This window comes from Gymnoscopelus braueri (genome assembly GCF_963280865.1).
Source record: "Gymnoscopelus braueri genome assembly, contig: SCAFFOLD_139, whole genome shotgun sequence".
Classification (NCBI taxonomy): domain Eukaryota; kingdom Metazoa; phylum Chordata; class Actinopteri; order Myctophiformes; family Myctophidae; genus Gymnoscopelus; species Gymnoscopelus braueri.
In genome coordinates, this window is record NW_027660980.1 from 119,782 (window position 1) to 133,540 (window position 13,759).

The 13,759-nt window shown below is 45.5% G+C and overlaps 1 protein-coding gene across 1 annotated transcript in view; it reads right to left on the minus strand.

Annotated features, from left to right (window-relative positions):
* Positions 1 to 425: 425 nt before the first annotated feature.
* Positions 426 to 13,759, minus strand: part of syde1 (synapse defective Rho GTPase homolog 1) — a gene marked incomplete at its 5' end in the record, with an annotated part of 51,843 nt that continues 38,509 nt past the window's right edge. The window contains 3 exons of the mRNA XM_080457406.1: positions 426 to 1,016; positions 12,580 to 12,894; positions 13,411 to 13,693. Coding sequence (XP_080313532.1) covers positions 844 to 1,016; positions 12,580 to 12,894; positions 13,411 to 13,693 — 771 coding nt within the window. The 3' untranslated portion in view covers positions 426 to 843. The remainder of the gene's footprint in view (positions 1,017 to 12,579; positions 12,895 to 13,410; positions 13,694 to 13,759) is intronic.

Below are 13,759 nucleotides of genomic sequence, written 5' to 3' on the forward strand. Positions count from 1 at the left end.
GGTCCCTGAAACAAAATATTTTGAGATGGGGGTCCGTGGGCAAATACATATACATTTTTGGGGGTCCTTGACATGAAAACATTGAGAACCACTGACATAGTAACATACGTGACATAGTGACATAGTTTCATAGGTTTTTTTCAAAGTTTTTTAGAAGACATTTTGTAGAATGGGCCTTAGGTCTTAACCCATTAAGACCTGGAACGCATCTGTGTCACTTTAGATTTCTTTAGGCTATTCAAAAATAGCAGATATACAAGCTCATAGCGCGGCACTCGGTTGTAGATCTGCTATTTTTGAAAAATATTTAAAAACTTTTTTATTATATATATATATATATATATATATATATATATATATATATATATATATATATATATATATATATATATATATATCATACTCCTGTTGATAAAGAAATGGTTTCCATGTGTTCATTAATAATACTGCCATTGATAAAGACATTAGCTCCATATATATACTGTATATATATATAAACAGTGGAGTGTTCCTTTAAGAAACGTGCGCTTGCGTTAATAAAGTTGTGATTATTTACTGAGAGCGGATTGGTCGATGTAGACTTCACTCACTCTGCGTCACCGTCCAGGCTTAAGACTCGTCCCCAAGCTCACTTCATTCACCTGTTTCTTAGGCTGTGTGGGCGGCACTTCCTGTCCATTTCATTTTATATCATTGGTCATCTGACCAGTTTCATTGGATTTCATTGGATCAAATCGACAGGAAGTGATGCACCACACAGCCTAGGAAACGGGCGATATTGACGACCGTGTCGTTGTCCGTCAAAAAAACAAACAAACAAGCGTACAAATAAAAGGCTGCCCCCTAGAGGCAGATGTTGATGTGTTTGGCCAGCTCTCGGTCCAGGTCGTGGATCAGCGTGTCAAAGTCCTTCAGACTCAGCCTGCAGCTGAACGGAGCGTCAAAGTCCAGGAAGTCGTCCACGTAGGACGTCCATCCCTCCTTCTTCTTCTCCTCTTCCTCCTCTTCATCGCTGCCTGCCATCACACAAACCACAGAGCAGCGTTACAGCAGAGTCTTCTACTTTACTGCAGCGTTACAGCAGAGTCTTTACTTTACTGCAGCGTTACAGCAGAGTCTTCTACTTTACTGCAGCGTTACAGCAGAGTCTTTACTTTACTGCAGCGTTACAGCAGAGTCTTTACTTTACTGCAGCGTTACAGCAGAGTCTTTACTTTACTGCAGCGTTACAGCAGAGTCTTTACTTTACTGCAGCGTTACAGCAGAGTCTTTACTTTACTGCAGCGTTACAGCAGAGTCTCTACTTTACTGCAGCGTTACAGCAGAGTCTTTACTTTACTGCAGCGTTACAGCAGAGTCTTCTACTTTACTGCAGCGTTACAGCAGAGTCTTCTACTTTACTGCAGCTTTACAGCAGAGTCTTCTACTTTACTGCAGCGTTACAGCAGAGTCTTTACTTTACTGCACCGTTACAGCAGAGTCTTTACTTTACTGCAGCGTTACAGCAGAGTCTTTACTTTACTGCAGCGTTACAGCAGAGTCTTTACTTTACTGCAGCGTTACAGCAGAGTCTTTACTTTACTGCAGCGTTACAGCAGAGTCTTTACTTTACTGCAGCGTTACAGCAGAGTCTTCTACTTTACTGCAGCGTTACAGCAGAGTCTCTACTTTACTGCAGCGTTACAGCAGAGTCTTTACTTTACTGCAGCGTTACAGCAGAGTCTCTACTTTACTGCAGCGTTACAGCAGAGTCTCTACTTTACTGCAGCGTTACAGCAGAGTCTTCTACTTTACTGCAGCGTTACAGCAGAGTCTTTACTTTACTGCAGCGTTACAGCAGAGTCTCTACTTTACTGCAGCGTTACAGCAGAGTCTCTACTTTACTGCAGCGTTACAGCAGAGTCTTTACTTTACTGCAGCGTTACAGCAGAGTCTTCTACTTTACTGCAGCGTTACAGCAGAGTCTTCTACTTTACTGCAGCGTTACAGCAGAGTCTTCTACTTTACTGCAGCGTTACAGCAGAGTCTTCTACTTTACTGCAGCGTTACAGCAGAGTCTTCTACTTTACTGCAGCGTTACAGCAGAGTCTTTACTTTACTGCAGCGTTACAGCAGAGTCTTTACTTTACTGCAGCGTTACAGCAGAGTCTTTACTTTACTGCAGCGTTACAGCAGAGTCTTTACTTTACTGCAGCGTTACAGCAGAGTCTTTACTTTACTGCAGCTTCACAGCAGAGTCTTTACTTTACTGCAGCTTTACAGCAGAGTCTTTACTTTACTGCAGCGTTACAGCAGAGTCTTTACTTTACTGCAGCGTTACAGCAGAGTCTTTACTTTACTGCAGCGTTACAGCAGAGTCTTCTACTTTACTGCAGCGTTACAGCAGAGTCTTTACTTTACTGCAGCGTTACAGCAGAGTCTCTACTTTACTGCAGCGTTACAACAGAGTCTTTACTTTACTGCAGCTTTACAGCAGAGTCTTTACTTTACTGCAGTGTTACAGCAGAGTCTTTACTCTACTGCAGCTTTACAGCAGAGTCTTTACTTTACTGCAGCGTTACAGCAGAGTCTTTACTTTACTGCAGCGTTACAGCAGAGTCTTTACTTTACTGCAGCGTTACAGCAGAGTCTCTACTTTACTGCAGCGTTACAGCAGAGTATTTACTTTACTGCAGCGTTACAGCAGAGTCTTCTACTTTACTGCAGCGTTACAGCAGAGTCTTTACTTTACTGCAGCGTTACAGCAGAGTCTTTACTTTACTGCAGCGTTACAGCAGAGTCTTTACTTTACTGCAGCGTTACAGCAGAGTCTTCTACTTTACTGCAGAGTTACAGCAGAGTCTTTACTTTACTGCAGCGTTACAGCAGAGTCTTTACTTTACTGCAGCGTTACAGCAGAGTCTTTACTTTACTGCAGCGTTACAGCAGAGTCTTTACTTTACTGCAGCTTCACAGCAGAGTCTTTACTTTACTGCAGCTTTACAGCAGAGTCTTTACTTTACTGCAGCGTTACAGCAGAGTCTTTACTTTACTGCAGCGTCTTTACTTTACTGCAGCGTTACAGCAGAGTCTTCTACTTTACTGCAGCGTTACAGCAGAGTCTTTACTTTACTGCAGCGTTACAGCAGAGTCTCTACTTTACTGCAGCGTTACAACAGAGTCTTTACTTTACTGCAGCTTTACAGCAGAGTCTTTACTTTACTGCAGCGTTACAGCAGAGTCTTTACTTTACTGCAGCTTTACAGCAGAGTCTTTACTTTACTGCAGCGTTACAGCAGAGTCTTTACTTTACTGCAGCGTTACAGCAGAGTCTTTACTTTACTGCAGCGTTACAGCAGAGTCTCTACTTTACTGCAGCGTTACAGCAGAGTATTTACTTTACTGCAGCGTTACAGCAGAGTCTTCTACTTTACTGCAGCGTTACAGCAGAGTCTTTACTTTACTGCAGCGTTACAGCAGAGTCTTTACTTTACTGCAGCGTTACAGCAGAGTCTTTACTTTACTGCAGCGTTACAGCAGAGTCTTCTACTTTACTGCAGAGTTACAGCAGAGTCTTTACTTTACTGCAGCGTTACAGCAGAGTCTTTACTTTACTGCAGCGTTACAGCAGAGTCTTTACTTTACTGCAGCGTTACAGCAGAGTCTTTACTTTACTGCAGCTTCACAGCAGAGTCTTTACTTTACTGCAGCTTTACAGCAGAGTCTTTACTTTACTGCAGCGTTACAGCAGAGTCTTTACTTTACTGCAGCGTTACAGCAGAGTCTTCTACTTTACTGCAGCGTTACAGCAGAGTCTCTACTTTACTGCAGCTTTACAGCAGAGTCTTTACTTTACTGCAGCGTTACAGCAGAGTCTTTACTTTACTGCAGCGTTACAGCAGAGTCTCTACTTTACTGCAGCGTTACAGCAGAGTCTTTACTTTACTGCAGCGTTACAGCAGAGTCTTCTACTTTACTGCAGCGTTACAGCAGAGTCTTTACTTTACTGCAGCGTTACAGCAGAGTCTTTACTTTACTGCAGCGTTACAGCAGAGTCTTTACTTTACTGCAGCGTTACAGCAGAGTCTTCTACTTTACTGCAGCGTTACAGCAGAGTCTTTACTTTACTGCAGCGTTACAGCAGAGTCTTTACTTTACTGCAGCGTTACAGCAGAGTCTTTACTTTACTGCAGCGTTACAGCAGAGTCTTTACTTTACTGCAGCGTTACAGCAGAGTCTTTACTTTACTGCAGCGTTACAGCAGAGTCTTCTACTTTACTGCAGCGTTACAGCAGAGTCTTTACTTTACTGCAGCGTTACAGCAGAGTCTTTACTTTACTGCAGCGTTACAGCAGAGTCTTTACTTTACTGCAGGGGTCTTCAACACGGGGGGCCCGGGACCCCTATAGGGCATTGGTTCTCAAAGTGGGGTCCGGGGACCCCCAGGGGTCCTTGAGGGAGTTCCAGGGGGTCCCCAGCTAAATGATAGATAGTAATAGGAACCAAATGGACCCGTTATGTACACTCTCAGAGTTACATTAACATTGATTTTACAATTTAAATTGGGGTCCCAGAGATAGAAATGCCTTTAAATGGGGGTCCGTAGCCTCTAATGCATGTCAAACTGGGGGTCCTTGAAGTTAAAATGGTTGAGAATCACTGCTAGAGCCGTACAACATCTTCTCTTATGGGGGTCCCTGAGGCATATCTTTTTAAATGGGGGTCCGCGGGCTATATACTAAGTGTCAATTTGGGGGTCCTTGATATGAAAAAGTTTGAGAAGCACTGCCCTAGGGGGTCCTCAGAGTTACTACAGGGGGGGTCCTCAGAGTTACTACAGGGGGGGTCCTCAGAGTTACTACAGGGGGGGTCCTCACAGTTACTACAGGGGGGGTCCTCACAGTTACTACAGGGGGGGTCCTCACAGTTACTACAGGGGGGGTCCTCAGAGTTACTACAGGGGGGCCAGGACCCATAGGGGGTCCTCACAGTTACTACAGGGGGGGTCCTCAGAGTTACTACAGGGGGGCCGGGACCCCTAGGGGGTCCTCAGAGTTACTACAGGGGGTCCGCCAAATCTTTGTGATTTTTTACATTAACCACTTCAACCAAGCGTCACTATTCTGAGGAGAACTTATTACCTTCCTTTTAAAGTAATACATTTCGTTACATATTACTGTCTGAGCAACAGTAATATATTAATATTACATATTACTTTTTAGTTACTTTAAAAAAAAAATGCTAAAAATGAATCTAGATTTTGTATTATTATTATTAGCCCCCAAATAATTTTTGGGACACAGAGATGGGCAAACATTTAAATTATAAGATAGGATTATAAATTACATTAATGAATCAATTTATTTACTTAAATTAATCAATTCATAAATATACCTATCATACCTTCTATAATATAGCCTATAATGACATGAACACAAGCCTCTTTCTATACCTTTTTTTAAATGAAAGTCCACAGAACAAGGACTGCATGAGCAGCATAGAATGCAAATGAAAGTGCTTGTAGATCTGCTATTTTCAAATGGCTGAAATGTAATAATTAATCCAAATCTACAAATTAACTTGTAACCAGGCCTGGAATTTCGTCATTTTAGGGGCAAGGCCACTTGGCCTTTGGTGTTGCCATTTTTTTAGGGCACAAAGGCCAAATGCCAGGGCAGGAAGGCCATAAAACAAATTAAGTCCACGGAAAGAATTGAACTTGAAGGTTAAGGATGATTTTATTTTAATATAGTACAAGAATAACTATCTGTGAAATATAACCCATTTATTTCACAAAATAATGTGTTGGCAAATTACCAATATTTGTACAAAGTTATACTGGTCTCAATATATGTCACTTTCAGCCCTGGTCTTCACTGACTGAAGTAGGGGTCACATGAATCACATTAGACTCACAGATTAGAGATTTGATGTATTTTCCCCACAAGTTATTTTCATTCAAATGAAATGTGATTGAACTTGCACTAATAATGACTTTAAGTTGATTTTTCACTATTGAAAATATAATATTTCTTAATTATTAATAATTATAGCTTGCAGATTGGCTATTTTCACAATTTTAAATTGTTTTAAAATAATAATAAAAAAAGAACATACAAGGTTTCCATCCGACAGCGACATTATATAGAGCCTATTGCCTATATATGGTTCTGTATCAGTATATGAGTCAGTTTTAGCAGATTTCATTCTAATTGGCTAATATGACTGCCTATGAATTTCATGGCCTGGGTAGGTAAACCTGGCCTGGCGGAGATATGCCCTGTTGCGCACAGTAGAACAACAGGTGAAAGCAATGAACTTAAACGAGGACTGGCCTGCGCAGCAAAAACGTCTCAAACTATGTCAAACTGTCACATTCTAGCTGCTGAAATAAACTGTCCATTTAGATCATTGTTGACAAATGAACAGAACATGGATGTAGTTTGCAAAAGGATTATTTCTTGCCCATTTGTTTGTGAGGTGAGATCACAGCTTCTCTCTACTTTTGTGTGATATTGATAGCATATAACTTTGAATTTGTTTGCAGTTAATTTCTATTGCTTACTGGATATTAAGAATTTGGGGATTTCGCTGTATTTTCTCAAATGTATTGCTGTTGATCAAGACAAAATAAGCGTCAGGTTTTTGTGATTAGATGTGCACACTGCACTGCCAGCCACTGACAACCAATTTAATACCTTTACTAGGCTAGACGCTGCGGCTTTGTGGGTGGATAAAAAAAACACCTTCACTTTGGTGGGTAACGCACAAAGTAACGTAGTAACGTAGTGTCATTTAAATAATATACAAGTAAGACGCGCGAACGCGGGAAGCGAACGCAGCTCGAAAACTAAGGCCTTTAAAAAAAAAAAAAACCAAAAAAATCTGTGTTAAAAGGAGCATCTTAGAAAAATAAAAATTCACCCAAAAAAAACTTTGAATGTTTTTGAACAATTCAACAAAGTGTTTGAAGTGCCTGTTTCACCCACTTCCGGGGGGCGGAGCCAAAATCCGAGGCCGAAGTATTTGTTCGTAGACCCCAACTTAGGGGGGGTAGAAAAAGTTTCGGAGCGATTCGGGCACTTTTCATTTAACATGGGGTTTCAATGGGGAGTTTTTAGGAGCCTTCTCCGGGGCGTGGCTTCCGGGGGAAGGGGCGGGCTTAAACGCAACCTTGACAGGTGTGTTCAGTTTTCAAAGACCTTTCATTTGATGTATGGTACGTCTATATTGGACATTTACTTGGCTGCACACAGCTGCACATAGGCAGTGCACACAGACACACAGACAGACACACAAGCCGAGCACGGTTTCATAGTAAGCTCCACTTGCGCGCCGCTGCGTTCGCAATTACAGCTTCTTCCTTGTAGTAATGCGTCATATTACTATATATTATTATTCGGTAATATATTACGTAACGGCGTTACGTTACTAACGCACGTTACCCAACACTGCATACATGCGATCTAGGCAATCAAGTGATGGATTTGAAAGAACGCGTCAATGCGATCTTGGCAGCCAATGTGTTAACATGAATCCAACACTGATGACAGTGTCTGTCAAACAAGTCTATGAAGATATCTATGAAATGAAAAAAAGATTACATTACATTACCTTATATTACATTACATTACATTACATTACATTACAGTCATTTAGCAGACGCTTTTATCTAAAGCAACTTACAACTAGAAAAAGTGCTCCTCGGAGCACAGGTCTCCGCCAGGTCAGGTACGTTTTTCTGGCCTCCTGGTGGCGCTATAATAGGCCAATGTGAAAAGGGTGCCATTTATTCTTAGGTCTTTCACAGCAATCAGACACTGCATTCATGATTTGAGGCATTTTGTTCCAAAAATGTGTTTTGCTAAATTAGACCTGCTGGTGGCGCTATAACAGGCCAATGTGAAAAGGGTGGCATTTCTTCCTCTGCCTAGTGGGAATGTGCGTGTGAAATTTCACGGAAATCGCAAGCTGTGTGCATAGTTTGAGGCTTTTTCTTTTTTTTTTCTCCTGCAAACATTGGAAGCCAACCATAGGCAATGAGGATGGAATATGGGAAATCGGACAGATCCGGGTTGATCACATGACTATAGAGATACTGTGTACTGATTTGCATGACGTTTGGATAAAATCTGTAGGAGTAATGTAAAGAAATGGGTTTTGCACAAATAGGCCTCCTGGTGGCGCTATAACAGGCCCATGTGAAAAAATTGGGGCAGAGGTTCTGAATTGGCATCCAGGGAGTGTGTGTGCACAGTTTCGGAGCGACCGGGCCAACGTTGCCGGAGATTAGCTGCTAACACACAGACAGGACGGACACACACACATACACACACACACACACACACACACACACACACACACACACACGGACGGACGGACGGACGGACGGACGGACGGACAGGGGGCAAAACATACTCTCTCGCCATGCCTTTCGGCCTGGCGGAGACAATAAGTGCATTCAACATAGGTAGGCAAGAAAACTACTAATCACCAGAAGTCTTAAGTGCATTCTCTTCTAAAACAATCAACTAAGAGCATACCTCTTAGTTTTTTGTATTATAGGATTTCCTCTCTAGTCAATAAGAATACCTTGAGTATTCTTACAGGCGCCCTTGTCCAAGGTCATTTTGACTATGCATGCTCCTCATGGTATCACAACATCACTATGTATGCTCCTCATGGTATCACAACATCACTATGTATGCTCCTCATGGTATCACAACATCACTATGTATGCTCCTCATGGTATCACAACATCACTATGCATGCTCCTCATGGTATCACAACATCACTATGTATGCTCCTCATGGTATCACAACATCACTATGCATGCTCCTCATGGTATCACAACATCACTAAGGCCTTAAAATAAGGCTCCAAACAACCCAAAACAAACTAGTAAGGCTACTTCTTGGCCTCAATCATACAACCCATCTAACCCCTGCTCACTTTGCTAGTGTTGGATGGCTCAGGGTTGAGGACAGAGTACAGCAACTTACTATGGGCCTGGTCTACAAGATACACCACAACGCTAAGATACCCATGTACCTCTAAATACTTCAAAAACGTAAATGAGTCCACGATCACAACACCAGAGGCAGCTCCACTGATCATGTTCAACCCGGATTTGGCACAAACAAGGGAATGAACTCTTGCCCAAAACTGCCCTAAAGAATCACCTTCAGGAGGCTGCAATTCTAAACTGGCCCCCGTCAAAGTCTTAACCTAACCCCCCCCCCCCCCTCCTCAAACTGTCTATTGTACATATTTCTTGTGTTTCATAGCAGTAACCTGTAAGCTGATTGTATGACGTTCTGCATAGTAGTGTATATCTGTCTGTTTTCTTAAATGTCATCATGATGTGAGTGCGTGGGAACTCATTTTAAATAAGCCTTTGTGCTTTTATGAGCGAGTTAAGAGGACCTATGATGGTGAAGTGTACCTCCCTGTACTGTTTCCATGTCTTTCTAAATAAAGTGCTTCAATCAATCAATCACCTAGCGCTAAGGTAAAAGTGCAATATATCAGCTAGCTACTTTCTTAAACAGATGAGACACATTCTATATTATATTCTATACAACATATAATGGGGGTCCCTGCTTTATCTCTCTCTCAGCCAAGGGGTCCTTGGCCTGAAAACGTTGAAGGCCCCTGGTCTACTCACTAGAGGCCCCTGGTCTACTCACTAGAGGCCCCTGGTCTACTCACTAGAGACCCTGGTCTACTAACTAGAGGCCCCTGGTCTACTCACTAGAGGCCCCTGGTCTACTCACTAGAGGCCCCTGGTCTACTAACTAGAGGCCCCTGGTCTACTCACTAGAGGCCCCTGGTCTACTCACTAGAGGCCCCTGGTCTACTAACTAGAGGCCCCTGGTCTACTCACTAGAGACCCTGGTCTACTCACTAGAGACCCTGGTCTACTCACTAGAGACCCTGGTCTACTCACTAGAGGCCCCTGGTCTACTCACTAGAGACCCTGGTCTACTCACTAGAGGCCCCTGGTCTACTAACTAGAGGCCCCTGGTCTACTCACTAGAGACCCTGGTCTACTCACTAGAGGCCCCTGGTCTACTCACTAGAGGCCCCTGGTCTACTCACTAGAGACCCTGGTCTACTCACTAGAGGCCCCTGGTCTACTAACTAGAGGCCCCTGGTCTACTAACTAGAGGCCCTGGTCTACTCACTAGAGACCCCTGGTCTACTAACTAGAGACCCTGGTCTACTCACTAGAGGCCCCTGGTCTACTCACTAGAGGCCCCTGGTCTACTAACTAGAGGCCCTGGTCTACTAACTAGAGACCCCTGGTCTACTAACTAGAGGCCCCTGGTCTACTAACTAGAGGCCCCTGGTCTACTAACTAGAGGCCCCTGGTCTACTCACTAGAGGCCCCTGGTCTACTCACTAGAGGCCCCTGGTCTACTCACTAGAGGCCCCTGGTCTACTAACTAGAGGCCCCTGGTCTACTCACTAGAGGCCCCTGGTCTACTCACTAGAGGCCCCTGGTCTACTCACTAGAGGCCCTGGTCTACTCACTAGAGGCCCCTGGTCTACTCACTAGAGGCCCCTGGTCTACTAACTAGAGGCCCCTGGTCTACTCACTAGAGGCCCCTGGTCTACTCACTAGAGGCCCCTGGTCTACTCACTAGAGGCCCCTGGTCTACTCACTAGAGACCCTGGTCTACTCACTAGAGACCCTGGTCTACTCACTAGAGGCCCCTGGTCTACTCACTAGAGGCCCCTGGTCTACTCACTAGAGGCCCCTGGTCTACTAACTAGAGGCCCCTGGTCTACTCACTAGAGGCCCCTGGTCTACTAACTAGAGGCCCCTGGTCTACTCACTAGAGGCCCCTGGTCTACTAACTAGAGGCCCCTGGTCTACTCACTAGAGGCCCCTGGTCTACTAACTAGAGGCCCCTGGTCTACTCACTAGAGACCCCTGGTCTACTAACTAGAGGCCCCTGGTCTACTTACTAGAGACCCCTGGTCTACTCACTAGAGGCCCCTGGTCTACTAACTAGAGGCCCCTGGTCTACTCACTAGAGGCCCCTGGTCTACTAACTAGAGGCCCCTGGTCTACTAACTAGAGGCCCCTGGTCTACTCACTAGAGGCCCCTGGTCTACTAACTAGAGGCCCCTGGTCTACTCACTAGAGACCCTGGTCTACTAACTAGAGGCCCCTGGTCTACTCACTAGAGACCCTGGTCTACTCACTAGAGACCCTGGTCTACTCACTAGAGGCCCCTGGTCTACTAACTAGAGACCCTGGTCTACTCACTAGAGGCCCCTGGTCTACTCACTAGAGACCCTGGTCTACTAACTAGAGGCCCCTGGTCTACTAACTAGAGACCCTGGTCTACTCACTAGAGGCCCCTGGTCTACTCACTAGAGACCCTGGTCTACTAACTAGAGGCCCCTGGTCTACTCACTAGAGACCCCTGGTCTACTCACTAGAGGCCCCTGGTCTACTCACTAGAGACCCTGGTCTACTCACTAGAGGCCCCTGGTCTACTCACTAGAGGCCCCTGGTCTACTTACTAGAGGCCCCTGGTCTACTAACTAGAGGCCCCTGGTCTACTCACTAGAGACCCTGGTCTACTAACTAGAGGCCCCTGGTCTACTCACTAGAGGCCCCTGGTCTACTCACTAGAGGATAATAAGGATAATTCCTTTTAACAGGTCGTTCATGAAAGTCCTTGCGGTCTTGTTTCCAATGAGAACCTGTGAGCAATTGGGGTTAAGAGTCTTGCTCAGGGACAAATTTCATATCATCGGCACATATGCTGGGATAGCCTGGAATCGAACCTGGGGCAACCAGGGCCAGCTGGTTCCCTAGGCGGGCTCACTAACCACTCAGCTATGGCCGCCCCTAGAGACCCTGGTCTACTCACTAGAGGCCCCTGGTCTACTAACTAGTCTATTGAATGACACTTTATGAAACACAAACCCAAGACTATGAGTGAAGAGGAGGTCTGTACAGTGAGGAGGAGGTCTGTACAGTGAGGAGGAGGTCTGTACAGTGAAGAGGAGGTCTGTACAGTGAAGAGGAGGTCTGTACAGTGAGGAGGAGGTCTGTACAGTGAAGAGGAGGTCTGTACAGTGAAGAGGAGGTCTGTACAGTGAAGAGGAGGTCTGTACAGTGAGGAGGTCTGTACAGTGAAGAGGAGGTCTGTACAGTGAAGAGGAGGTCTGTACAGTGAAGAGGAGGTCTGTACAGTGAAGAGGAGGTCTGTACAGTGAAGAGGAGGTCTGTACAGTGAAGAGGAGGTCTTTGCACACGAGGAATGGGCTCATATTGAACGCTGCCAGAAGCAGCATGTGGATATGCATCGTGTTTAAAATATATTTTGTGTTATTTGAGTGTGACGTCTTCACTCTGCTGTATCTACGCTGCTGTGCTGCCTTTGGAGACTCTCACATCTTATCTTATTTTATCCTATTGTATCTTATCTTATCTTTCTAAAAACGCTTGTCATAAATGATTCATGTTGAGTCATTGAAAGCATTTGTGATGTTAGTTGTGTTCACAGTGGAGGAAGCTGAACTTTATATAAATACGTATATATGTACATAGATTAATTTAACTGTTGCCATAGTTACCTCCTTCACTCTCACTTCCCGCCACCTCGTCATAATCCGCTTCCTGCCCGGACAGGAAGTCCCGCCCACAGACGCTCCAGTCTCCGGCGTAGCGGTTGATTGGCGGGGGGCTGTCCAGTCGAGCTAGGCCACGCCCCCTCCGGGACACCACCACTCCCTCGTCCTGGGGGAGAGCCAATCGCAGCGCAGCACGCCTCTGCTGCTGCTGCCCCAGGGGGTTGTGGGTAATGAGAGGAGGGGGAGGAGAGGGAGGGGGGGAGGGGAGGGGGGGATGTACGGATGGATGGAGGGCGTCGTCTTGGTGTCCGCTTGGAACTGAAACAATCAAGTGAGAAATACCGTTAGAGCAGTGGTTCTCTACCTGTGGGTCAGGACCCCCTGGGGGGTCCCCATATGATTATATTTTTTATTGGGGGGGGGGGGGGGGGGTCCTCAGATGACAGTGAAGTGATAATTTAAGGACCTTTTTAATATCTTCTTCTAAACCAAAACAAACAGGCGATTAGGTGGCCCTCCCCGTTTCCTGTTCCTGTTCAAATGGCCACACCCCCTAGAGATAAGACCACACCCTCTACAAATATGGCCACACCCCTCACTGATAAAATCACACCTTCTACATATATGGCCACACCCCTTACTGATAAGACCACACCTTCTACACATATGGCCACACCCCTTACTGATAAGACCACACCTTCTACACATATGGCCACACCCCTTACTGAAAAAATCACACCTTCTACACATATGGCCACACCCCTTACTGATAAGACCACACCTTCTACACATGTGGCCACACCCTTTACTGATAAGACCACGCCCTCAACCCACCCGGCCAGAGTTGCAGCAGGTAGTGCAGAGCTTCGATGTGTCGTTTAAAGTCCACCGCGCTGGCCATGCCCTCGCTGTGGCCCAGGCTCCTCCCACTTCCTCCTCTGTCTCTCCCGGTGGCCTTGGCCCCTCCCCCTGTGGTTGCCCCGCCCCCCCAGCCCTCCTGGGTGGGCGTGAGCAGCACAGGGCCGAAGCAGACGGCCAGGTTCTGGTGAGTCATCCTGTTGTGATGGCTGAACGACGACACCAGGCTGAGATGGTCCAGTAGGACACACAGGGTGGCCTGCACACACACACACACACACACACACGCACACACACACACACACACACACGCACACGCACACGC